Here is a 27,849-nt window from a genome sequence, read left to right as displayed (position 1 = left end):
TCATTACATTGGGTCAAGGTCATGACACACCCTTAGGTCCTAGGCATTCTTTGTGTGATGTAAGAACTTCCAATGTTTCCCCATAAAAAAGATATGGACCAGATACCAATTTTGTATTTTTTCTGCCAGTGACCTTGACCTTGCCCAAATGACCTTGGGTCAAGGTCATTACACACCCTTAGGTGATAGGCAATCTTTATGTGAAGTAAGAACTTCCAATAATTCTCCATAAGAAAGATATGGACCGGACACCAATTTTGTATTTTTTCTGCCAGTGACCTTGACCTTGCCCGAATGACCTTGGGTCAAGGTCATGACACACCCTTAGGTCCTAAGCAATCTTTGTGTGAAGTAAGAACTTCCAATGTTTCTCCATGAGAAAGATATGGACCGGACACGATTGCACAGACAGACGGACGGACAGACAGACGGACAGACGGACGGACAGACGGACAAGGTGATTCCTATATACCCCCCCAAACTTTGTTTGCGGGGGGTATAATAAATTAGTTTCTAAACTGCATTTGCTGACAATTTGGCATAAAGACTTTAAGCTTATATATTTTATTTTAAAATCAAAACACAGTCATTGTTGTATTTTTATTATTAATGTACAATTATCATTAATTGATGACAGCAGCTTAAACCAAATGCAGGTAAAACATCTCATAAAAAGTATATACCATCAGTATAGTTTCAGTAGCTCAAGTAGAACCTGCCTAAATAGGTAACTTAATGAAGCAAAACTTCATTTTTTTTTCCTATGTTGAAAAATAAAAAATCATTTCCTCTCTTTCTATCAAACCTTAGAGCAAAAGTGACATCACTATTTAACAATCACAAAAATCCATTATGGAATACCTTTCTCTGGGACTTGGGGAATGGATAAAACTGGTACAAATGAATAATACATAAAATTGTTAATTTCTGTATAAGCCAGTCTTTAATGCAATAACCATATTCAATGTACATGTAATTCTTATATATAAGCACTATTTGTAGAACACTGAACATCCAAGATCTTGAAACAACCGTGTTGTATATTTGTAGTATTGTAGTATTATGCACTAAACATTGGGTAGAGGTATTTGGTTGTAGTGTTATAAAGACCTTTTTCAGAACAATGTTAACCCTGCCTTACTATAACAAACAAAGTCCAATACCGGTACTAACAAAGCCTTAAGGACAAGTGGATCACCAACAACAAATTATTACTAAAAGAAACATTCAAATAAAATAATTTACAATATTAACTCAATAAAAACATCATTATAATATCACAAAGCAGGATGTGCACTGTTAACAGGCAAAACATATGGCAGCACATAAAGCTAAATCAACCACAGCGCTGTGACATGTTCACAGAACCATGCAATGCAAAACAAAAACAAAAAAATTAAACAAAAATAAAAGCACTCCTCTTGGCATGCAATAAATCAAATTAAAACCCAAACTTGCTATAGTCAGGACTGTGTGCATGCAAAAATGCTGGTTGTTGCTGAATTCTGTACCCAGCCATTAATATAGACAGCAAAACAAAACCCTAATCAGTATACCATAGCAAAGGACTTACTCATAACAAAAATCAAAAACAGCAAAAACTGGAACTCGAAGAATGGATTCACATATCTTTGTACTATGCAATTATTACTGAGACTATCATATTTCGAGTTCTTGTAGAATAGCAACATAATCTAAGGTTTGATCGATTCACAACAAGTTAAGAATCCCATCTTGAAACTGCCCATATCATCTAAACTTACGACTCATCTCCTATACAATTATTGACTATGGGCAAACTTGCTGAAATTTTGGCTTCAAAAACATTTAGTGTTTTCAATCTGTTATAATGTCATGTTTAAAACAATGCTACTGTTTGTAACCAACTATTAGCATGGTGAGATTCCATCACAAAAGTGAGTAGAACCCAATCACTCTGACACATGAATTATTCATGGGTTTCCGACTAAGAGAATTACCCTACTTGCTGTGAAGTTTAGAAAATAAAGTCAGTAAAACTTGAATCAGCTAGCACCTGAAATAAACAAAACAACAGAAAACATCATGGAGTTGTATTCACATGTCAAGGCATATAATTATATATCCATAAATACCTTATATTATATACATTCATTGTACCATATTAATTAGAACACAACGCTTGCAATACAAAGCTTTTGATGTAATCTTAAAAAAAACATTACAATCATTTGTAAAATAAGAACAACATTCAAGACTTGCTCATTTACTGGAAAACAGAGATTGAAATACAAGTCTATCTTACTATAAAAGAAAACAGAGATTGAAATACAAGTCTATCTTAATATAAAAGAAAACAAATGTTGTGATAGAAGTCTAACAACTCTCCAAACTTTACACGTCACAGTGATGATAGGGAGGCTTTAATGGGTGTTGGGCAAGCTATCACTATTAGCTGATCATGTTCATATTTTCTCATCTTATACGCCCAGTCACTTCACTTGAAGTCCAGCACATACAAAACTATATTAATCTCTCTCTGTATCATTAGTGCATGATCAAAACTTGTGACATGGAGTCTTTGAATATGATTCACTTTGTCAGTTTAAATCCTTTAAAACTCGAAAAACTCAGTGCATCATGGAAACACTGAAAGCGGGATGGGTCTTTGGGACAGAGATAGTGGAGGATCAAGGATATATCAGGCATGGATCTATATGTTGTCCTCGTCCTCAAAATCATCCACGCCGGCAAAGATCCCCTCGGGGGTGTAGGCCTTCTCCTTGTGCTTCGTCAGAATTCTGAGCAGGGGGCGGAGCTTCAGCCACCACTGGTCCTTGGGAATTCTGTGTCTAAAAATAGAACAGGGGAATTCATTTTTTCTTTGATCTTCTGTAGCGCTATTTGATGATAATACTAAGCAAATACTCTGTAAAATATATCTTGTATATGTATTTAACTGATTTCAGGCTCAGAGAATATTAACAAATCTTTCAAAAGCAATGCAATGCCAGTTTTTTTCATTTACAATACCGCGGTAACTCCAGCAGTTTATATAGGTTTGTTTGTCTGTTAAATGGATGAAGTAAACATACGTAAAATCTGTTGTTTTCTTGAGTTCCTCGACAGGGGTGAAGGACAGATGGCGTCTCTGCATTCCCAGGAGGACAGCCGAGGCAGGGTCATTCCTGTAAACCTTGCCAGCTGTAAAAATTTAACAAATATAATAACAGAATCACTCCTGTAAACCTTGCCAGCTGTAAAAATTTAAAAAATATAATAACAGAATCATTCCTGTAAACCTTGCCAGCTGTAAAGATTTAACAATTATAATAACATTCCTCTAAACTTTGCCCTTGTTTAATTTTCACCACTTTCGCCCTCATTTTCAGTGGATGAATTTAAGACTGGGCAAATACCAATGTTTCATATTATCTCTTAAAAACAAAACTTTGTCTTTGCACATTCAAGACAGGGTGAAATTGTTTGCAAGTATTGGAGAGTGAAAATTATACAGGGCAAAAATAACCGTGTATACAGTAAATAACGATGGGTTAACAACAAATCAAGGCATAATTATTGTTCCTGTAATGGCGTGTAATGGTGTAAATGTTACTAGCTGTAAAATATGGTACATGTAAATGGTTGTTACAGAATGATCCTGGAATAATGGAGAGAGAGAGTAAATATGTTAATGACTTGTTTTCTAGGTATCTATCAAATTCATTTCCAACAATATTGCTGGAGAACTTACAGGACTCCACGCTTTGCTGGATCTGATCAGACATGTACTGAAGAGCCTTAGCCGCCATCTTTGTTCCGAAATTCCTGTCGAACGGGGACGGCATGCCCCCTTGTTGCATGTGACCCAGGACGTTCTTACGACAGGTAAACACACCTTTCCCCTCCTCGGAGAACAGGTGCTCTATGAAATCAGTTGTGTAGTTGGAATTGGCATTTTCGTTCCTAAACATTTTGGAAGATAGAATCTTAAGGAATGTTTTTTTTAAACATACACTTGAAATTTGCTCTGACAAATACAGAGTACATTTTACCTCAAGATTAGTCCTCTTTGAACTCCCATGTTAACAATTTTGTCTTTTAAATGGAAGACATCGTCCTACAAAATAGTAACAAGCACATACATAACACATGGTTAGTTTATTATCTTTAGTTTAGCACCAATAGTTCATCTTATTCTATGACTAAGGTTTCCTGTTCACAATATAACAGCAATGGGTAAAGTTTTACACTAGTCAAAAGAAAATAGCTTCATTGTATGTAATCAGTTTAGTTATTGTTTATGAGCGGACTTGCTTATAGTGTGAATATGTAAAAATAGAGGTACTGTGAGCAAGCTCATAAATGATACCCCCCACTAAATACTGAAATATAAAACTCAAGTATTTCTGTATTAGAAAGTAATGGATGCACATTTTTTGACCTTGAACCTGCACAAATGACCAAAGCTTAAGGTAGGACATATTTATAGGTCAGGAGCAATCTTTGTGTCAAATTTTAGCTTCTAATCATTTTTAATTACACGATATGGCATAGACAGGAATTATGCATTTTTTTTTAAAACAAAGACCTTGACCTTGCTCTACTGACTCTAGGTCAAAATCATGATACACCTCCAGGTCAAAAGCAATCTTTGTGTAAAGTAAAAACTTCCATAAAAAAGATGTCAACTGGACACAAAGTTTGCACTTTTCCTTCCAGTGACCTTGATTTTGTACAAATGACCTTGGGTCAAAATCATGACACCCTCAGGTCAGAAACAATCTTTGTGTGAAGTAAAATTTTCCAATGTTTCGCCATAAGAAAGATATGGACCGGACATGATTGCACAGACAGATGGACTAGGTGATTCCAAACTTTGTTTGCAGGGGCTAATAACAGTAACTGCTGTACAACAAAAGGTATCTGTATAAACAAACTACCTGTATAAATCAATCTGATAATCATGATGCTTCGTGTGTGTCTGATAATAACAAACTACAGAAGATTAGTGACTGTGATAGTCAGCGATGAATACAAACCCTGAGCATGGTGATGTTGACATCCTCCTCAAATATATAGGCGGCGTCAGCCCCACCCGCAAGTCCACTCATTGTGGCCAGGTAACCACAGTAACCTCCCATAGTCTCCACCACGAAGACTCGTCGCTTTGTTCCTGTGGCTGACTGTTTGATTCTATCGCAGATCTGATAATACAAGTCATATAATAGAATCTATAATAGCTGTAAAATAACTGTTCTAATTGTTGTTCTCTATATTTTATACAGTACATGTACCTATTAGCAGAAATTGCTGCTTAAGAGAACAAATTGTTTTTCCTTGAGACAGAAACCAATTCCCACAGTTCCACTTCAGGAAATAGCTACCGTCTCATGGGACGATAAACTTGCTCTTGTTTGAATACCTTTATTCACTAATTCACTAGGTATTTTACAATTATTAGCTCTACATCAATAATTTCGTTAATGGGGGTGTTGCCTATGTAACTAATTATAACATTACAACAGACTTATGTCGGGGATTTCATTGAGGGGGGAGTTGGCTATGTTACTAATTATAACATTACAACAGACTTACGTCACTGATTTCACTGAGGGGGGAGTTGGCTATGTTACTAATTATAACATTACAACAGACTTACGTCACTGATTTCACTGAGGGGGGAGTTGGCTATGTTACTAATTATAACATTACAACAGACTTACATCACTGATTTCACTGAGGGGGGTGTTGGCTATGTTACTAATTATAACATTACAACAGACTTACATCACTGATTTCACTGAGGGGGGTGTTGGCTATGTTACTAATTATAACACTACGACAGACTTACGTCAGTGATTTCGTTGAGGGCGGTGTCAGCCCCCAGGCTGAAGTCTGTCCCAGGGACGTTGTTACTGATGGTACATGGGATCACCACCATGGGGATACAGAACGCATCAAACTCCTTTCTGGCTTCTGCCATCTCCAGGGCGCTGTGGTATGCCTGAAACATTTTCACAGGTATATGTAGATTTGTATGAGGCAAACCAAAGGATGCATCTATGGAATGTTGCAGGTTCATCTCAATAACCAAGAGATGTACCTTAAACAATGATTGCAACGACAGTAACTAGAGATGCACGAAAAAATTCTCCAGACTCTGATACAATATATGACACAATGACACAAATTATTGTATAAATACAAAATGACAGTCAATGAAATTATTACTCAGGTTTTGGGAATGTGTCAAAAACCAAGATAATGAAAGAGACATTTGACATCTTATAACAGAGATACATGAACATGTCAAAATCAAAAGAAAACATCTGAAAACAATGATGACAGGTGACAATGCAAACTACAGACATCATCGGGAATTTAAAAGATACTAGACTCTATTAAGTTTATAGAAAACAATGCAAAAATACAGTTCCCTAGCACATCCAAAACATAATACATAAGTATCAACCGTTTATCTTCACACAGTGTGTATTAGATAGATACCAATCTCAAATTTCTCTCGTTATCTTTGATATTCAATTACCGTACACTTGAATTGTAAAGTGTATGGAATAAAACTGACCTCAAAGCCCCCTATGATCAGCAATCCACTGATATTGTTTTCCTTTAATTTTTCTGCAATCTTCTGCATGCCGTATCTGGATCCAACACATCTAGGAAAATAAACAAGAGGATTTTTTTACATCAAATATCTATGAATTAAATTCTACAATCTTTAATGAAAACTGATCTTGTCAAACAACCCCTCTATGACCAAGCATCCTTCATTCCTTCAGAATAATAGCCTTCGGTTTGGTCTTGGGCAACAACTCTGTCGTCAGGTCAAACCAATCATATGTTGGAGTCGGTAACGGTACAATATGTATAGAACACATTCAACCTACAGGGTGCACTAGTTACCCCGGATACTCACTTTTTTGTTCCGAGGAGAGAGCCGCCGTGGCCTGACCACCCCTGGACATCGGTCCAACTCATGGGCTTGACCTGTCAACAGACAGACAGATTAGTATTAGTCATACAGACAAACCAACACACCAACAGTTACAAACAACAGACACCAATTTGAAAGTTCTCTGATGCTTCAAGATATACAAGTAATGTCATTCATTAAGTGATGCACATACATTTCTTACAAAAAAATAAAAATATAGTATGATGACAAATTGAGTTAATATTTTCTCTTCAGCTATTAGATTTCATCTGAACCCAAAATTAATTTGTTGGACTTTTATAACTTTAGCCTGATAAATATTTTAAAAGTTGTCCTTATAAACCCATATATTTATATAAATACATATGTATTTACATATTACATCATCAATTTACATGTAACTACTAGTATGTCATTTAATTGTCAAGACCTATAAATTAAATCAGCGTTGTTTAGAATTTCTCTCATGATTTTTCTCGAGTTTTTCAATGTACATGTATCACAAATATATAGTCAAATATAGTACATGTATAACTATTCACAATATTCATGTATATTTACACAAGACTCATTAAGTTACATGCATATATACAGGAGCTATATCAGCACTTTAGATAGAAAATATGTTAAATAAGTGTTTACTTTACTGGTCCCCGACCCCTTAAACAAATCATGTGGCCAACATAACATATCATTATTAAAAGAACTCAAACTTCAAGAAGAATCCAATTCCATAGTAAGAGGGGGTGGATGACGCTTGTGATTATATGATCCAGACCTAACACAAATTCTGAAAGCCCAAACAGGCACTGTATTAATACTACAGTCTGTCCCAGTTTCAAGATATTTATGCAGCACAATTTTTTTAAACTATTACGTATCTATAAATACCCCATGGTGCAAATGATGTTCATTCAATAATATGAGAAAAAATCAAACATATCCCCTTTAAAACACCCTACTAGCTTGTAAGGTTTCAATACACGGCTAAAAACAAATGTCTATGGGATTTTGTATTGGGGAAAAGGGATGATAGCGTTGAAAAAATGTGCAAGGTATTGCGGGTGACTTCCGAAGGAAAAATGTAAACATTTCCCATTATAAATCTCCTTAAGAAATTTGTTTTTGTCCTTTGAATTTTTCCAAGTGAAAATGATAATGTCAATGAAGATATCTTGGACATTTTTTTCCATCAATTTCAATCGCACTTCTTTTTAAGTTATGTGTATTTTTAATAAAAAATGTGCAGTAGTCTTCAAACCTCCCGATTAAACAATTAGGCATCCACTGACCGATACTGGTAAATGATGTGACTGATTTTTCGAATATATCATTGGTTTTCATCTTGATCTAGGATTTATTTTACTACAAAGTTAGAAAATGATTCTTTGAATTGACAGAGGTCATCTATATAAAATTCCCCTTCTACTAGAGAAACAGCTGTACAATCAAGCAGTGTTCTTCAGGTTTTGTGTATAAAGTATTACAGAATAGCAGTGCAAACATTGAGACTAGACTTGTTCAAGTTAAAGAAATTGTAAATTCTGTCAATATTTAGAGCAATAAATATCATTCTAAATCAGGAGAGAGAGAGAGAGAGAGAGAGAGAGAGAGAGAGATTTTCATCAAAATCATTTCAAGTGACATGGTGGAACTAAAAACAGACATTTGATTTTAGTAACACTTAGAAGTACACAATAAGATATAAGATGAATGATTTTCATTATTCATAAAACAGTAAACCTGCCCACTGCCCATAATAACTGTTTGCTTTAGAGCTGTACAGTACAGGTAGTGGTAATCTACAGTAGGTGGAGGCTCTACATGTACAGTAAAACTCGTTTAGTACGAACATGGATATTGCGAATTGTCGGGTATAGCGAAGTTTTTTAAGTCCCCGGTAAAATTTTTATCAAATCTGCGCAAAAATTTTTCGGTTATGCAAATTCGAATATAACAAATTTACGGATATAGTAAACTTATTTTGAGTCCCGTAGAGATAAATAATAATGAAATTTCACACTTTTATAATGAATTCCTTTACAAATTATAAGGTTCGCACTACCATTTAACATATAAGTTTGAGTGAATTTATTTTTATATAATTTTTTTCAATTCACAATCCGATTATTTTTTAAGGTATCAAAGTAATGTATTTTTATTTCAAGCCTCAATTAGGAAAAATTGTAGTCTAGGGAAAGAAAACATGTATATATTGAATTCGGTATAGTTATTATTATGAATTCGTTATACGGATATAACGAATTACAGATATAACGAAGTAAATCCATTGGTTCCTAGGACTTCACTATAACCGTGTTTTACTGTACATCCAGATGACAGTTTGTAGTGTGGAGAGATAGGACACCAAAGATCTCTCCTGTATACTGATTATACATAAAAAATATCCATAAAAAATATATATAATAAATATACATAATAAATATAGGTAGTGGTTCCTGTATAAAACACACCTTTTTCTTGTCAGGAAGAGTCTACAAAAACATCAATGTTACAGATGATGTGAAACTTGTTAAATGTTATTTAAGTACAGATAATTAGAGAGAGTTATTTTTTATCTTGGACCCCATCAGATTTTTATGTTTTACAAAGCATCAAAAGCTTCCATAGTGTAGCAGTCGCTGTTTTAGAATATAATCCTGAAAGTTACAACATTTGAGGGTTTCTCTGCTGGTAACAGCTGACTCTCTGAGGTGACTAGTGGGAGGCATTCTTAGACTATAGATCTTCATAGTATGTTAATATTAATGGTCAATATGAGCTATATGCTATCAGAAAGAGCATTTTCAGTAAAATAACCTATGAATTGTCTTTATGTTTCCTGTCATGGAATACATTCATAAATGTGCATGATTGATTAATCCCCATCTCAATCACCTTACGATCTCTTACTTGTCATTTAGATATTGTATATTCCATGAGTGTGTGTGTGTGGTTTATTTCTTCTTTTTAAGGAAGGAGAGATGCATGAATATGCAGTTTGAGTTCTAGGTAATCAGTCTTTAGGGTACTGTGTAAAAGAGCTGTAAACAGTAAGTGAGTTATCTCCCCTGAAGCTGTCCCCAAAATAAGAATGTGCTACAAACATAACAGAACACATGTATAAAACTATTTAGCTTCTGTGTGTTTATTGGTAAAAGCTACTGGTAAATGAAAATAAGACAGTATTTTGCTGCCTCAGGCAATCAATACTTTGTGAAGTACCTGGAATTAAACTGATAAAACAGCTGAAAAAAAATTATTCAGCCTCTTGCTCATGCTGTTTTAAAATGAAAAGCATGTTATCAACAACCAATAATAAACAATAGTGCATTAACAGTTTACTGGCGACCAATGCCCCTGCACAAGGCATTGCTAGGGAAGCAAGTACCGGTTTAAGCTGGAAAGATAGCTGACCCTTACAGCAAGGGTCAGGAGAGGTCAGCAGAGGTCAAACTTACCGGGTCAATAAGACCAGTGGTCTGCAACCAAAAACAGGGGATCAGATAATGGAGGCAAAATCAGAGAGCAAGCACATCTCACATAATCTCTGTCCTGTTTTATCATCATCTGTGGCAATCATATTCTAATTTTACACTCTTTTGAAATCAGAGTTCAATATTTATACAAATCCAGAACATTCAGTGAATTTTTTTTCTTTTTAAATTATCAGTACATGTATTTATCAACCTTGACCTGAAATTATGTGAGAAAGTAACAATTCAGGATAAACATAGTAAAATCTGGGAAATTCCACCAGAAATCTGGCTCCCATGTTGTTTTCAAACTTGAAATAATGAATGATTTAAAATTGGGCAAACTGCCAGGTGTTGTTTGACTTGACTTTTTTTTCACTTGTCAATTAAAGGATTTACTTTTTTCTACATTTCTACTATTGACTGATCAAATGATTTGTTATTTCATCAAATTTTGAGCATGTAAATAATTATATGTTACTTTGGAATAGGAGCAGACCAACACAAAAGGCACAGTAAACAAAGTGTTATACACATCTTTTTCCACTCTGGACTGGTTGAGAAATGATTATAAGTAGCGACAATTACTTTCTGTGACAAAACAAGTTGTGATTTTATTTATCCTAATATACAGAAAACAACAAGGTTTACAGAGTCCATTCATTCAAATAAGGATTGGAAATAGTACTTCTCCAGTACTAAATTTCAAACAAATCAAAATGAATAACACTGGAGTTAGTAACAAAGTGATAGCTACACAATACCCTGCCCTTGAACTAGCTCCTTATACCACCCTGCTGACTGAAGCCTTACATTTCCAAAGATGAGTCCATCAAACGAGTCGTGGAGTCCCAGAACCTCGTAGCCTTTGGTGAGGGCCACTCTCACGAAGGATCTGACCGCTGCATTGGAGCCGCAAGCAGGTGCCCCGATAGACATCACTCCCAGCTTAATACCAGTCTGTAAACACACAGCCAAATAATTAGTAAATCTTGGTTGGAATGAGACTGAAATCACCCCCCCCCCCCCACACACACAAAAAAAATTAAATTTTTTTTTATCTTGAACCCAATCTAAACAAGATATCTGTGAGCCAATGCTCACTAGTGATACCCCCGCTCTGATGTGAATATGCAAAATAAGCAAAGCTGGCATCCGATTGGTACAAAAATATATCCCACTATATGGCATGCCTAAACAAATAGTGTGTTAAAATTTCAAGCATCTGCGATAAATAGCTGCTGAGAAATCTTTGAGAAAAATTTGTTTGAAAATTTTGGCTAAAATAAACAAAGTACTCATTTAACAGGAAGTTGACGTCCGATTGGTACAAAAATATATCCTTCAATATGGCATGCCAAAACAAATAGTGTGTTAAAATTTCAAGCATCTGCGATAAATAGTTGCTGAGAAATCTTTGACGGAAATTTGTTTGAAAATTTTGGCTTAAAATAAACAAAGTACTTATTAAACAGGAAGTTGACGTCTGATTGGTACAAAAATACATCCCACCATAAAGCATGCCTATACAAAAACTGTGTAAAAATTTCAAGCATCTGCGATAAACAGTTGCTGAGAATTCTTTGACAAAAATTTGTTTAAAAATTTTTGCTAAAAATAAACAAAGTCGTCATTTAACAGGAAGTTGACGTCTGATTGGTACAAAAATATATACCACGATATGGCATGCCTATACAAATACTGTGTTAAAATTTCAAGCATCTGCGATAAATAGTTGCTGAGAAATCTTTGACGAAAATTTGTTTGAAAATTTTGGTTAAAAAATAAGCAAAGTCGTCATTTAACAGGAAGTTGACGTCCGAATGGTACAAAAATATTTCCCACGATATGGCATGCCTTAACAAACACTGTGTAAAAATTTCAAGCATCTGCGATAAATAGTTGCTGAGATAAATGCAACAGAAATTTTTGTTACGGACGGACAGACAGACAGACAGACACACAAGGGTAAAACAGTATACCCCCTCTCCTTCGGAGCGGGGGTATAATTATAATGTCAGTCTTATACACAAATAATTAGGTTATTTTGGTTGGAATGGGACTGAAGTACACCCCCTAAAATTTTTTTTAATAATAATTCCAAAAAGAAATTTCAGTCTTTAATAATGTCTTTAAAAGGTCTTTAGGCAGGTTTCAGTGGTTAACCACTACCTTTTCGATTTATTAATAAAGGATAAACATTTTAGGCTTGATGGAAATATAAGAAGCACTTACAGAGCAGGAAGTTCCTGAGGGGTCACACTTGTCCTTTGGGGGACGGAGCTTGGTCAGCATTCTGTAGGTCAACAGGTTGTTCTGGAAGCTCCTGATGAAAACAAATTACTAATGTACAGTACAATCACAGCAAGCATCAATATTTTAATTTTTATTGAGTGGCAGAAAAATTAAGCCTTTAGTTAGTGTTATTTAACACTGGAAAGCTATTGTGGTTTCATTTATATTCATGGGCATCAACTTCCATGGACTTCACAGTTTATAGAGTGTGTACATGAAAGCTGTGACAATGAATATTTTGTCATATTTCATGCATGCACTTTAATTTAATTTATGAAATATCTTATTCAAGTACATAAATACGAATACATGAATTGGACTGAACAGCAGGCCCAGTGCCTATATATGTTCTCTCCATGCAACATCTGATTTCATGGACCAACACAACCATGAAAAGACAAAAGATTGTTGTTCAATGAATAATCTTTCCTTTAATTTACAGCGTAATTCATACACAGAACAAAGATATTGACTCCACTCCACTGAATAGAATTCTGAAGATCTTACTTTCCTCTGAGTCGCACTGCTTCTTCAAAGTTATTCTCGCTCATCGCCTTCTGTACAGCCTGTGTCTGAAATGAACAAGGATTTCATTTTATCATTTTTATTGTTCAATCAAGACACTAAAGTCCACACATCAACATTTTTTAAATCAAAGTTTTGTGAGAAATAAGAATATCAATTTTCTTTACAATTCATATGATCAAAGTCATATCATTATAAACCCTAATCAGGTTCAAATCAAACAAAAGACAACGGTCAAAGTCACGAGAGGTTAAATGCTACTAACATGTTCACTTGAGGAAACTGTAGCTATTGGACCATGTTGTATCAATTTTGGTCAGTATAGTATTTACAACTGTGTATAGATGAAACACTACGGCCTAAATACCGACACATAAAGAAGCTGTTACTACAGGAAGAAGCAGATAATAGGGAGAGGGAGATCCAAACTTCTGAACATGTGCCTAATCCCAGTTGTACATGTATATCTGACTATTTGTTCAACAAAGCTATGTTCAAATCAAATCAACAGATTACATAAGCAGACTACAGAATAGGAAATTGCTGTGGAAAGAGTGAATTAAGCAGCAGAGGATACCAGTTCAGATAGAGACCCAAAGCCAAGGCAGTGGGAGTAAGGGGTGGGGATGTCACGGGGCTCGGATAAGATGGAACGTAATGGGGAGTTGTACTTTGGTCACTCACAATAGCAGTCAGTAACTAGGCATACTCCATCATCAGTGGTGGTCTCTTCTCTAGCCAGAGTACAAAGCTCAACTGATACCAGTAGACTATAAGTGAGACAGTACAGAGGCTAATGAACAAAGGGGGCTGAATAAGACGATCTAGGCCTAGAGAGAGGAAATAGCTAGCTTGGTCTTGGAAACCCAATGTTGTGGAGAAGTGGATTACATGGGGATTTCCAGTAAGACCTGCATTGTTACCAATGATAAGTATCCATTGATAAACAAGACAAAGACACAAATATCACTCAGGCTGTTAAGATAGAATCATGTTAATTTCGTCCAATTAGAGATCTCGAGACAAACATCAGGCTGAAGTTAAATTGGTGAGAATCAGTGACTGATCATCGTGATCTCTATGTTACTGGGTAAAATCATGTTTAGACCCCAGTAAGCACATTGTGGGAACAGGATTAGTAAACGGATGATCTACCCACTGACTGCTTTGACTTTGTGGTTATAATCTAAGCACATACTGTAAACAAACTTTCATTCACGTATGAGAAATTTTTGCGTGGTTAGCAAGAGCCTCGTCATCGCGAATATTTCTTGCCGCGAACTGGTCCTTGTCATATACTAGTAATTGTTATAAGAAAATGGTTCTGGATAAGGCTTGGCCGTGAACATTAGTCACCGCAAACCAGTTTATCATAAGTTAAATCGTGAAATAAAGTCGCTGCGAAAAAAGTTGGTTTACAGTAGTTAACCACACCTAGATAGCACAACACTTGTAGTTAGTTAGCCACATCTAAATAACCACCACCTACCCTCTCCACACATTCCATCAGTGGCACCCTCACAGTCTGGTTCCCGTCCAGTGAGCACACACAGGCGGGGGTGTTAGGGGTGGCATCCATCAGGGCCAGCACCGCCTCCGCCCCCATTCTGGAACCCTGGAAATTGACAGAAGAAGTAATCAGCAATATTATAAGATTTATATATAATTATCTAACAATGTTTTACAGAAAAGTACTAGTTCAGAATGCAAATGGTTGGGTTGAATTTATTTAAGGAATAAGAAATCATTCTGTTAGTATTATGAGGTCATCAAATACAGTCGGGCTATTAAATCAAATGAAGTGTGAGGGCTTTATGATAGATTTGATCATCTCTTAATAAATAAAGAATGATTTCTAATTACTTATGTTTATATAATTGTCAGCACTTGTAAAATAATCATAGATGAAATGTATTGTAAACTGTTAGCCAGCTTTTACTCCTGGGAGAGAATTTTTCGTGAGAGCCTCGTCATTGCAAATATTTCTCACTACGAACCACTCTTTTTCGTATGGTTGTTATAACAATATATGAGTCTGGATAATATTAGTCATTCCAAACCAGTTTATTGAAAGTAAATTACGAAATTAAGTCTCAACAAATAAAAGTTGGTTTACAGTACATCATAAAATTATAAAGCTGATTCATACTAGTTAGTGTTAACGCAAACAAAGGCATTGGAAAGTGTAAATATTGAAAAATACCTCATTCATGACTGTAAGCTTATCCAATATATTGCAACAGTCCTCCTACTTACCAGAATTCGGTCAAAAAGTCCTACTTACTAGAATCCTATCAAATAGTCCTACTTACCAGAATCCTGTCAAACAGGCTTACCAGAATCCTGTCAAACAGTCCTACTTACTAGAATCCTGTCAAACAGTCCTACTTACCAGAATCCTGTCAAATAGTCCTACTTACTAGGATCCTGTCAAACAGTCTTACTTACCAGAATCCTGTCAAATAGTCCTACTTACTAGAATCCTGTCAAATAGTCCTACTTACCAGAATCCTGTCAAATAGTCCTACTTACCAGAATCCTGTCAAATAGTCCTACTTACCAGAATCCTGTCAAATAGTCCTACTTACCAGAATCCTGTCAAACAGTCCTACTTACTAGAATCCTGTCAAATAGTCCTACTTACTAGAACCCTGTCAAACAGTCCTACTTACTAGAACCCTGTCAAACAGTCCTACTTACTAGAACCCTGTCAAACAGTCCTACTTACTAGAATCCTGTCAAACAGTCCTACTTACTAGAACCCTGTCAAACAGTCCTACTTACTAGAATCCTGTCAAATAGTCCTACTTACTAAAATTCTGTCAAACAGTCCTACTTACTAGAATCCTAGTCCTACTTACTAGAATCCTGTCAAAAAGTCCTACTTACTAAAATTCTGTCAAAAGCTGTTGGCTTCCCTCCTCGCTGTACGTGACCAAGGACCGTAACTCTGGTGTCATACTTCAACTTATCAGTCACAACCTGCCAAGGAGAATGGAGAGAAAAATTTGTTAAAAACACCTGATAACACTCTTGGTAAGGTTTCTACAATTTTGTCTTAATTCTTAGTATAGGAAATAAATTTTTTTTCTAAATTGAGCTGACATGCTCTTATGTGTGTCAATAGTAATTATATCAATATAGTAATATATTGACCTTTTTGACCATGTCGGCAGTGATGGGGTTCCCTTTCCTGTCCACAGCACCCTCAGCCACCAGGATGATGTTCAGCCGCTGTCCCATTGATCTCTCCTATAGAATCAAATCTATCAACTGTCAGTCATTGCATCAATGATAAAAGCCAAGCGTGACCACACCTCGCAAATCACAATGAAATTAGTAAAAAATCCCAGTATGTCTCAGAGAATCATTTATTTAATAATTTATTAAATTAATTTATTTAATAGTTAGTAGAAGATCTACTGGAGATGTAAATTGGTGATGAATTAATAACTGTATACTGTCTATTTCTGCCCCGAGTTATCTTTGCTATTTTTTACTTGCTAAAAACGGTTTCACCCCGTCTTGAATTCACCCAGACAAAATTTATTTAAAAAGAGATTATTTGAGCCAATGTATTTGCATAGTCTTCAATTCGCCCACTGACAACTAGGACGAAAGGGGTGAAAATAAACATTAACGAATATTTCCATGTATACAGTATATTGGATGGAACTTTTGTTTACACAGACTACAAGGGCAGTAAATTGCTGTGAAATATACTTTATTTAATTCTAGTTGTTAGCATCATTTAATTAATTAAACAAAATTCATATATATTGTAAAACATATCTTGCCTACGTCACAATTTGACGTGCGTGCAAAATGTAATATTCTGCTTGACGTTACGTTTAAATTTTGTACAAATTAATGTTATTTTATAAATTATGGGCTTTATCTTTTGAATTCAGTTGTTGAAAATTAAATTAGTATAAGGAATAAATTTCATTTCTACCAATGTTATATGAGTAAAACATAACTTGGGACAGTTTACGCTTTTTTATAAACTGCTTTGTGGTTTATATAGCTTTAACTGCCCCTATTAACTTATGTTATATTGTATAATCATAGGTAGATATTTAATTCATTACTTTACATACATTTAACATGGGACGACTTGCATTAAATCTCAATCATAATGCTGTGGTGTAAGAATTATATGGTCAGTGTTGAGTGGAGGACTTACATTGGCCAGTTTCCTGCAGAGTGTGTCCTCCCACCCGTCCTCGGGGGGCCACTCGGGGATAAACACCCAGTCTGCCTCTGTGGCCAGAGCTCCCACTAATGCAAGGTACCTGTCATAAACAGTACACAGCTACAACAGGTATACAAACTAATGCCAAGTACCTGTCATAAACAGCTAATACAGGTAAGCCGTAAACAGCTAATACAGGTACACAAACTAATGCCAGGTACCTGTTACAAATAGTAAACATCTAAAACAGGTATACAAACTACAATGTAATTCCAGGTACCTGTCATAAACAACTTTGAAAACCTACATGTACCACAACAAAAACTATTTTTACTTATTCATAATGTAACATTTAGGGTAAATGAATATTTGTTCTGAATACCGAAAGACTCTCTGAAGTTGCAAACACCTGTCAAGTGTCTGATGGTTCCGAGTATCTTATATATCACGTGACACTCAAAGGGTATAAACACTCAGCTATCGTGATTCTGTGGAGAGTTGAAGTTTAGACGATAAAGAAGAATACTGTTCACTCATTAATATTCCTTACCAATTTACAGAACAGTATAATAAAAGCAACTTGTCTATGTGAGTGTTACTTGGTGAATTCAACGGATAGACCTTTGCTGTTGTTTACAAGGGTGCTTCGCTGGGTCGCTTTGAAGAAACAGATAGACAGGCCAGGTGTTTCATAGTGACTCACTGCAGCTGTAGATAAGTGACAGGGTGCTTTGAAGTGATGAACGTATAGTTCTACTGGGGCCCACACATTAGTGTGTAAATAATTAATTTAAGTTTATATCTATAAGCCCCAGGATAGTGATATTAAGGAAAATTTATATATCTTAACAATTATCATCATAATCAAACACCTCAGCAAGTTTTATGAAGCAACCCTGAGTTTTAATCACCTGTTCAGGCCAGACATGTTACAATACTGTGGTTTCATCAATATTCGCTGAATACCAATTTTCGTGGATTTCGTTGTTAAGTTTATCCATGAAATTAAATGTTCATTGAAATGCAATTTCTACTATCATTTTGTATTGATAGGGTCATTGGCCACGAATTTACGTATCCTTGAAACTGTGATTTTCACTTTTTCCACGAAAATTGATACCCTTGAATATTAATGATACCACAGTATACATGTAGATGTACAGTCAAACTTCACTATCTCAAATTAGATGGGACCGTTTAAAAACTTCAAGATATACAAGTATTCGAGATTTTAAGGGTAAAAATAAGTGGATAGGACTTAAACATCACTTTGACATATCCATTGTATTCGAGATATCAGTGTCCAATATATCGAAGTTCAACTGTATACACCAATGTAAGTATGAATTCAACTGCCTTACCCACAATGCCTCCCCATCACCTCCATGACAAAGCATCTCTGATGGCTGAAAATAAAACGTATAGTACCATATATAAAAATTCACAATCATTATATTTCACAACCATCAAGACTTAAAAGAAAATCATTTTGAGTCCTATGTTCTTAAACATCAGATAAATGCATCTTTTGAGGACATTACAATTACAGAATAATTCACGCTTAGTTATTAGAATCAAAATATTATTCATTACAACTCATTCAGAAAGATTGCCTTTCAAAAAGTGCAATAACATTTAACAAATAGTGTGGAAACATCATTATTCTTGAAGACTTAATGTTAATGGATTTAATGAGTATCACTTAATTAACCTCATATTCACATTTGCCAAACTTTGTACATGCATACAAATTTGCATATGCAAAGGCTTTTTTCTCACTGGAATAATTTCATATGAAATTATGTTCTAATAAAAAAAGTACATGCCTGTATCAGATAACGGTTAAAAAAGCACTGCCAAGGCCACATAACATTAATTCTCTGGTTCTCAGGCCTAATATTCCAAAAATACATGAGGGAGGGAGGCCTTTTTTTCCTTTTTTATTGGTATAAAAACAGATGAGGGAGGCTTTTTTTTTTTATCTGAGAAAGAAGTTTAAGTTGAAAATATTGTAAGAAAACAGCAAGTTCAAAGCACAGAATTTGACTCCGGTTGGGCCTGTGACAGCATCTGGGTATCTGACCTTGAAGCAGTAGGTAACTGACCTTAAAGCTGTGGGTGACTGACCTTAAAGTTATGATAAACTGATTTTTAAGCTTTGTGTGACTGACCTTGAAGCAGTAGTGGCAATACAGTCGACTGCTTCCACAATACGATGGAGAGCGGTGTCGGCCCCGATGGTCATGTCTGTCCCACAGAAGTCATTGTCAATAGAACCGACCAATCCCACAATGTTAAGGTGAGAGCACTCCTTCCTCTGCTGCTGGCTGATACGACCTATAAACAACAAGTTTACAATAAAATATGTTGAACAGTTCAATCAGAACAACAAGCACACTGTAACGTTGTCCAGTTGAATTATGATCCTGTTATTTGAGCTATGCGTGATGTGTACCGGTATATGTATTTCCACCAACTAGATAATCAATTTCCTGAAATAAATGTCAACCATTACTGGCCATAAAGGGACAAGATGGCCTAGTCACAAAATCCTATCCTCAATAACTTACTGACCTTCCTTGAGAATTCATCCTCAATAACCCACTGACCTTTCTCCAGAAGTTCGTCCAGAAGCCCGGCCCACTCCTGTCTGAACAGGTTTGCTCCAGTAAGACTGCCGTCTCCCCCAATCACCACTAGGTTTGTGATGTTCTTGATGACCAGATTCTCCGCGGCCCTCAGACGCCCCTCCCTCTCACGGAACTCTTTACAGCGAGCACTGCCGATCACAGTGCCCCCCTGTCAAAGGGAACAAGAGTTTCATTACTGTTTACTCTCACCAAAACAGCATGTGTATAGAAAGCAATTTCTTTGCTACCATTCTGATTCCTCTACTATTTGCTCTAACTATATTCTGTAAAATCATATTTTAAATTTGTCACAACCAACATTCAATAAAAACAGGGACATGTTTTAAATGGCTGTAAGTTTCTAAACTTTTATTTTAATTCATATACTGTTTCCTTTAGCTTTATGTACATTCTGTACAATGAAAATCGGGTCCAAATTTTGGGGATTGGGAGTCATTTTATAGTACCTTGGGATGAAAAGGTGTAGATTTGCTCATATGTATATAGACAAAAATACTGTGTTTGAAAATTCAACAAATATCATAATCTATGCATGTACCAGTAGGTGAGACCCAAAACATCAAGGGAAAATTGAGTGACCACAAATTCTAATGATTCCTCAGTACATGTACTAGACTCCTTTGATACAAAGAAGACAATGATTTGGCACAAAGTAGTTTTATAAAACTTAGCCAAATACATTTACTAGTGGTATACTTATCAAACTCTTATCACATTTGTCAGTCTACTGCAAAATAACAGATATTAGAAAGATAAATCAAACCAATTAAGATAAGGAAATCACATTGAGACACATCCTAATTCACAGGAAACATTTAATTTTCTAGCATTGTATTATCATTTAACAATTCCTGGGCTGTGTTTTACAAATATACTTATTGAACAAATTTATAACTCTCCTTAGTGTCATTTATGTTCCTAAATGAGCCAACTTTTAACAAATCCATTAACTTCAAACTATTTCAATAGCCTCAAAAATGTTCTACTGTTCTATTAAGAGGGCTGGATGGTCAGGGCCATTTTGTAGACTGAACAAACCTCCTTTATAAGAAGAGCTCTGTATAAACATAGAAGAAAATAATAAAATTTAAAAGCTAAAATTTTGGAATTTTTTTTATAATTTAATAAATAAATAGTTGATAGCTTAACAAATCATATCTGAAAATTTAAGATAGATCTGATGGTTAATTAGACGACCACCCAGCCTCCTTAAGTTGAATCTTTTTGCAGTTGATAAATAATTAGCACTGAATTATATGGCAGCAAGTCTTAAGTCTCCTTGGAAAATGCAGCCTTAGTATTTATATGTACAGTGAAGCCTCAGATATCCGGACGCCAGATATCCGGACGCTTCACTTACCGGTCGATTTTTATTGGGAACGGAATTTTTACACAATAATTTGTCTCGTTTATCCGGAATTCCGCGTTCCGGATCCGGACGGTCAAATTTTACCACATAATACAGTTTTCCTTTAAATTTTACCTCATTTAAGCGGACGGTCACATTTCAGTGTTCGGGGGCACACAAGTTTTTTATGCGCAAGTGCAAATTGGTGTAAAAACATCTGACACTGGTTGTTGGTTTTAAACAATGCCTTCGTCCGGTAATCGGGGTCACCTGTGTCACGCTATGTACTCACCCGAGGATAATGCGATAACCATGGATGCGACATGTTTAATTGTCGCCATTTAACTTATGAACTGTTATTGTTTGATTAAAATGTCATGAAAATTGTTTAATTTGTGTTTTAAAAAGTCATCTATTGATTGAATTAAAATTCTATTAATCGTAGTGTGATTAGATCGTTCGTACGCCTATTCATTTTAAAACGTAATTGAAATGAAATATTTGATAATTTGAGTTCTGTTTACGATAGTTATTAAGACCGCTTGGGATGTTCAGGGTATCGACATTAATTTTATAGCGTGTGTTCAATTAACAGTGTAATAATGATTTATGCCAAACATGGCGTGGATGAGTGTTCACGCTACTTGTAAATATCGCTTGGGTGCAATTAACTCTATAGAAAGATGGATACGTAAAATTAGCTTGGGTAAGTTCTGTCAATGAAAAAATAGCTTGGACAATTATCAATAAGGGAATATATACAGATTTTCACCCATTTTCAATCATCAAATGTTGAGCAGCTTCAAACATGTCAACACTACCGGCCAAGAGAGCGAGAGTTGCGATCCGCTAGCTTGAAGAAAAAGATTTGTCAGCGTAAAGTGGAACACCGACTTTCTTCTTTTCGCTTTGTTATGCGAATGTAATTAAATTATCGGTTTAATACAGTGATTGTTATGTACATGTACATGTGTTGCCTTGAAGAATGTAGTGCTTGGTTTCCTGTGGAAAAAACATACCTTAAATAATGTTTTTAACAATATTTTGTTTTGTTAATTTAAAAAAAATCTTAACTTTTTTTGTAGTGCTTATGGCTATCAAAATAAAATATTTAATTGTATAATTAATTTATGAGTTATGTTTCCATAAATATTAAAAGGTAAATATCACAATTCAGATATCCGGACGCTTCACCTTTCCGGACGATTTGACCTAGGGACAAAAGTGTCCGGATAAGTGAGGCTCCACTGTATACTGTTTTCAGGGAAATATTTGCCCCCGTTTTCTTTTCACTACTTTCGCCCTAGTTTCCTGTGGGCGATTTTAAGACTGAATGATTTGTAACCAGACAGAGTTATCTTTTTTACAACGACCGTGTCTGGGTGAATTTAAGATGGGGCAAAAACATTTACAAGTGTTGAAGGGCGAAAATAACACGAGGTGAAAAAAACAAGCTTTACAGTACTGTAGATTCCTTGTATACGCAAGTATTTAATTCCATGATTCAACAGTTTTCAAACCGCAATAATATAAAATCGCGAATGTGGAATTTTATCATACTTTAACGTAGTTTACATATGTCCAAAAAATAAAAGCGAGATTTTAAACTTCGCAATATATATATTCCTCGCGTTTAATAAGGAATCTACAGTAGTCCTTGTGACTACAATAATCTGTGTTACCCGCTGCATGATCCCCGAGCTGCTGGCCCAGGTGGCTTCCACAATGTTGTCCCCTCCGTCGACCATTCCCTGGTATCCCTACAGACACACAGACAGGTCAGGAATATCAGTTCTTGTGTAATGAAGAGATTGATCAATAACTATAAATATGAAAGTTCAAGATCATGTACATCTCAAGATACAGAGATTAGCCCAACATGTGACAAAATTACAATAATTTTATTGGTTCTTGCTGTAACAAGTCTATAAATGCTTATATTTGTTGACAATTTTTAATTAAAACTTAATATCAAAAGCAATTGTTCATGTTGCTGCTTACCATACATTGATAGTTAATTGTGATATAGTGTTGCAAATAAAGAATAGTAGTTCATGTGCACTAATGAGATTAATCGTTAAGCTTAAAATTCAAGACCAGTTAGCTAGTTCATTTCTATAAATACACAATATTTACACTGAATGTTTTATTTCATATTGAAATTTCTGCTTCAGGACATGCATAATATATAAATCAAACATATTTCATCCTTCCCAGAACAAACTAACATTGTCAATGACAAATTACTATTGTGTGATTCTATTAACGATATATATATTCCTTCTTATTTTCATGATTTTCAGATTCATAAAAGTACATGTAGAAGTAAATCACACGTGTACTGGTACATAATTTTGAATGCAAACAAATCTTCTAAAATTCCTGCAGATCCGACATGTGTAGTCCCTCACCTCCTTGATGTAGAAGACCTTACAGCCGAGGTAGCTGCCCATTCTGACCACAGCTCTTACACTGGAATTCATACCTAAAAACCAAAGACCAAATTAACAACAGCTAAGTCAAAATTGAATAGTTCATTCTGTGCAGATTGGAAATATGTTTCAAATTATCATGGTAGGTATCAATGTAAAGAATATGTAATATACATAAACTCTATAGTTTTGCAAAATTTGAAGGAAATCTACCATCTGGTTCTATACTTCTATACTACGTTTACAAGAGGAATTTTTGATAAAAAATGTTATTTTCTACCCTTCGAAGCACATTAAAATTTTCCTCAAATTGTAATGAGTGATTAGGATAATCATTTTGAACCATAGATCTATGTAAAAAAAACAACTTAATTCTACCACCTGGATTTAATGGGGACCATCTCAAAATAATGCACCAAAATTTGCTATTAGTTTACAGTAACACAAAATTTATTTTAGAGCTCTGCAGGTCTGTAGCTCCCGGTCTGAAAAATAAATCGTCTGGGCAATCAGGGAGCTTGATTGCCGATTGCCTCCTGTTGTAAAAACCTACAGTTTACTGAGCTGCGCACAAAAAATTGCGCTAGTTTTTTTTTTTTTTAATGGGCCGGGGGGGGGGGGGGGGGGGGGGGGGTTAGCTGGTACACATTCGTAACTTTTTGGGCTTTATCATAACAATTGAATAAAAACACCTGAAAATAGATTTAGAGGGTCATATATTAATCGGTTTGGTTTGTTAACACACTTAAAGATAGCTAAATGTTGCTTTAGTTAAAATATGAGTGACATTGAATTTTGTTATGAATTGACATACCCTGGGAATCTCCTCCACTCGTAAAAACGCCGATGGCCCTCCCGATCCCACTCCCCCCTTCCAGCTCTTGTCCCTCTCTCCCTGGGTCAGTCATGATGCTGTCTTTTCTGTCCAAAGAGTCTCGGTTGCTTCGAATGAGCTGACTGTTAGTCCGCAGTTGCACATCATTACTAGTCCCCGTTTGCATTGCCATGTTTGGTGGAATGTGTCCTCCAGACGACACGATAGAGAACTCTCTGTGATGATGACCTTGACTTACATTCGGAAGTCCTTTTGAATTTCCAACTGGAAATTTATAATCTATTGGAAAAACATATGTGTTTTTTTCTGGTCTTAAAAAATTAATTTTCCTTAATTATAAAAAAAACATACAAAACATCATTACTTTAAATCTAGTTTTGATTTTAAAGTTTATTTTTGGCTATCGAATGAGACACCATCAAGTCTTTTCCTGCTATTAGCAAGAATTAGCAATGGTTTCCGGCGAACAAATAGAAATGCAAAATCTAGTTCCTAATTTATAGACATTTGATATCCGCTTATCATTCGAAGGTATAAATTGTATACATTTGTGAAAATCACAATCATAGATACATGTTATACCACATTAAAAATGTTTTTGTCCATAGATATTCACGGTTTGTCTCTCACGATGGACTACTTTTTCATGCGATTACAACGCACTTCCTTTTTCTCAACAACGTGAAATTGCAACCATGAGGTGTTAAATTTGTCCTCACTTTCTTTCTGAAATTTGCATTTAAACCTCTTAATTTTCAATAAAACGTTAATATTTTGTCGGATAAAATGTCATAGACTATCTTTCAAACTCATATTTTGATCGGACTTTTCATTATTTAGACTGTAAGCTCGTGCTATTAGGAAAAGGGGGGATGAATTTCAGTACATTCAATGTATACACATTTGGTACAAGTTTCATTTGCATATTTTGTTACTGAGATCTGTGGTAAAGAGCTCTGTCTCTAAAATGTTGTTTGATGTACGATTGCCCCTGTAATAACATACAGCTTACAGCCATTTACAAAAGTAACATTGAACTTCATTGAAGTGTGAATGTTTGAATTTAATTTGTGTTTATACAAAATCTTGAACTATGAATTGGGAAAGCTAAAACGGTCAAATTAGATGATATCACTGTCAAAATTTTTTAGGTTTGAAAATTCTTATACCGACTATCGTAAATTAGATAAGTCCATATTCTAATATTTTTACTAGTTTGGATAATCACTTATTCTTATGTTTTTATTTTCACAGTACCCTCAGGTTGCAAAAACGGCTGGCCTCCGCCGTATTGAAGTGTGGCAAAAACAAAGTTTGGCTTGATCCCAATGAAACAAATGAAATAGCCAATGCCAACTCAAGTAAGTTGACAGACATAACAATTTACTATTCGGAGATCTTAATTTACAACTGTTTCCAGTCTGTTCATTGGAAAATGATGAAAATTTTCTCTTTGTAGGACAAAATATTCGTAAATTAATTAAGGATGGTTTGATCATCCGTAAACCTGTTGCTGTGCACTCACGGGCCAGAGTTCGCAAGAACGCTATTGCCAGGAGAAAGGGTCGCCACATGGGTCATGGAAAGAGGAAGGGTACAGCCAACGCACGTATGCCAGTCAAGGTCTTATGGATGCGCAGAATGAGAGTGTTGCGTCGTCTTCTTAAGCGCTACAGAGAAGCCAAGAAAATCGACAAGCACTTGTAAGCATACCCCTCAATGCAACTTAAAATAACCTTTATTTTTGCATAAATGTTGAATGACTTGTAGTTAATTACCATTATAGGAGATGGAAAGATTATATAGATTTTTAAAAGGCAGTTTAGAGGACCATTTTGCACTATTTATGTATTAAGTTTTTAGGAGATATTTGATAAAAAAAATATGCTATATATGACTTGGCATGCAATAAGACCATATTCATCGGATGAGTTTACAATAATCAATGTACTGTTTTTAGAATTTTTTATTATTGAAACATATTTTATTTAAAAATTTTGATGTTAATTTCATTTTGTAGATACCATGAACTGTACATGAAGAGCAAAGGTAACGGATTCAAGAACAAGAGAGTCTTGATGGAGCACATCCACAAGAGGAAGGCAGAGAAAGCCAGATCTAAACAACTCAGGTTTGTGGAAACAGCCAACATACTTCACTCCCAACTACACTTTTATTACATAACATTAAGGATTTTCACCCCTATATTATAAATTTTTTCTAATTGTAAAGTGCTTTTAATTTTTTTTTATCTAAAACTAAGGTGTACTTTATTGAGATGATACCATGCCTTTTAAGATGATACTGTGCCTTTCAAAACATTTCAACAATGAATTTATAGAGAAAATATATGACTGTTATCCAACTTCTCTTAGTGCCCTTTACTTGGCATTTAACACCTGTGTGTATTTGCACCTGTTTTATTTCAACACCTGTACGAATTAACACCTGTCTGTTTCAGTGACCAGGCCGAGTCCAGGAGACAGAGAGTTCGCGAGGCACGTAAGCGCAGGGAGGAGCGCATCAAGCAAAAGAAGGAGGAGATGCTTAAGTCATTCTCGGAGAAGGAACCCCCCGCGTCAAGTTCCTAAAGACTTCTGTGAACACATAGATACTATTGTTATCAGCACAATAAACCTGTGTGACAAAAAGCTGGCTTTTTCATGTCTTGTTCTCATTTGTGTTCTATGTTGATAGAATAACTGAAGGGTCCAACATCAGTAATGTTGTATGCATTAGATTCTAAAGTGAGCAAAAGTGAATGTCTTCTTTTCTCTGAATACACTGATAAAAACATGATTGATAATTCCTTGTAATATTCTGTTAACCAAGTTTTCACTGTAATACTTATATATTACGTGTGAAAATTATATGCCATAAAAATCATGATATTGGCACTTTTATAGAGAACGATGGTAATGTTAATAATGTGAATTTATAAATGATGTTCCCAAATCTCTTCCAGTCAAATATTACAATGGTAAAACCACTGTAATGGTAAATGTAATCATCTTGAAGGCCGGCTAAGTCGATAGCCAAAGTTTTTCGTTTGATAGTTCAAAGGGGCATCGGCTTGGTGCAAGTCCTAATTTGCACCAGATAGCTCAGTTGGTAGAGCACCTGATAGGGCAATTCGGGGGCCTGGGTAAGAATCA

The 27,849-nt window shown here is 35.3% G+C and overlaps 2 protein-coding genes across 4 annotated transcripts; one reads left to right on the top strand and one right to left on the bottom strand.

The window, feature by feature from the left end:
- Positions 1-586: 586 nt before the first annotated feature.
- LOC105330927 (ATP-dependent 6-phosphofructokinase) lies at positions 587-24,943 on the bottom strand. 3 transcript variants are annotated; one of them, XM_034461614.2, is made up of 23 exons: positions 24,674-24,943; positions 23,839-23,912; positions 23,110-23,187; positions 20,038-20,227; positions 19,600-19,765; positions 18,790-18,834; positions 17,420-17,528; positions 16,390-16,485; positions 16,123-16,215; positions 14,723-14,848; positions 13,216-13,280; positions 12,649-12,739; positions 11,227-11,373; positions 10,399-10,419; positions 9,412-9,432; positions 6,920-6,990; positions 6,569-6,659; positions 5,834-5,986; positions 5,022-5,186; positions 4,035-4,099; positions 3,734-3,945; positions 3,075-3,183; positions 587-2,831 (listed from the first exon to the last, which is right to left on the bottom strand). In XM_034461614.2, the coding sequence occupies exons 1-23, from the start codon at positions 24,864-24,866 to the stop codon at positions 2,693-2,695; spliced, it is 2,520 nt and encodes an 839-aa protein (XP_034317505.2). In that variant the 5' UTR covers positions 24,867-24,943; the 3' UTR covers positions 587-2,692. The 3 variants fall into 3 exon arrangements, with proteins under 3 accessions (XP_034317505.2, XP_034317509.2, XP_034317511.2); XM_034461618.2 differs by lacking the exon at positions 9,412-9,432; XM_034461620.2 differs by lacking the exons at positions 9,412-9,432; positions 10,399-10,419.
- A 393-nt stretch (positions 24,944-25,336) lies between these two features.
- LOC105321315 (large ribosomal subunit protein eL19) lies at positions 25,337-27,345 on the top strand. Its single transcript, XM_011419576.4, has 5 exons — positions 25,337-25,394; positions 25,949-26,055; positions 26,154-26,397; positions 26,715-26,825; positions 27,156-27,345. Exons 1-5 carry the CDS (start codon positions 25,390-25,392, stop codon positions 27,283-27,285), a joined length of 597 nt encoding a protein of 198 aa, XP_011417878.1. The 5' UTR covers positions 25,337-25,389; the 3' UTR covers positions 27,286-27,345.
- The last annotated feature ends 504 nt before the right edge of the window (positions 27,346-27,849 follow it).

Source organism: Magallana gigas, chromosome 5 (genome assembly GCF_963853765.1).
Source record: "Magallana gigas chromosome 5, xbMagGiga1.1, whole genome shotgun sequence".
NCBI lineage: Eukaryota > Metazoa > Mollusca > Bivalvia > Ostreida > Ostreidae > Magallana > Magallana gigas.
The sequence above is the reverse complement of the archived record's forward strand: the minus strand, read 5'-3'. Positions and strand labels throughout refer to the sequence as shown.

Bases quoted from the DNA above. Each gene is read 5' to 3' on its own strand.
- LOC105330927 (XM_034461614.2), bottom strand. From the start codon at position 24,866: ATGGCAATGCAAACGGGGACTAGTAATGATGTGCAACTGCGGACTAAC. The intron at 12,740-13,215 runs GTAAGATCTTCA...TGTTTTCATCAG, and splicing joins GCAGTGCGACTCAGAGGAAA to GAGCTTCCAGAACAACCTGT. The intron at 2,832-3,074 runs GTATGTTTACTT...TTCTATTTTTAG, and splicing joins AAGAAAACAACAGATTTTAC to ACACAGAATTCCCAAGGACC.
- LOC105321315 (XM_011419576.4), top strand. The intron at 26,398-26,714 runs GTAAGCATACCC...TTCATTTTGTAG, and splicing joins AAGAAAATCGACAAGCACTT to ATACCATGAACTGTACATGA. The intron at 26,826-27,155 runs GTTTGTGGAAAC...TGTCTGTTTCAG, and splicing joins GCCAGATCTAAACAACTCAG to TGACCAGGCCGAGTCCAGGA.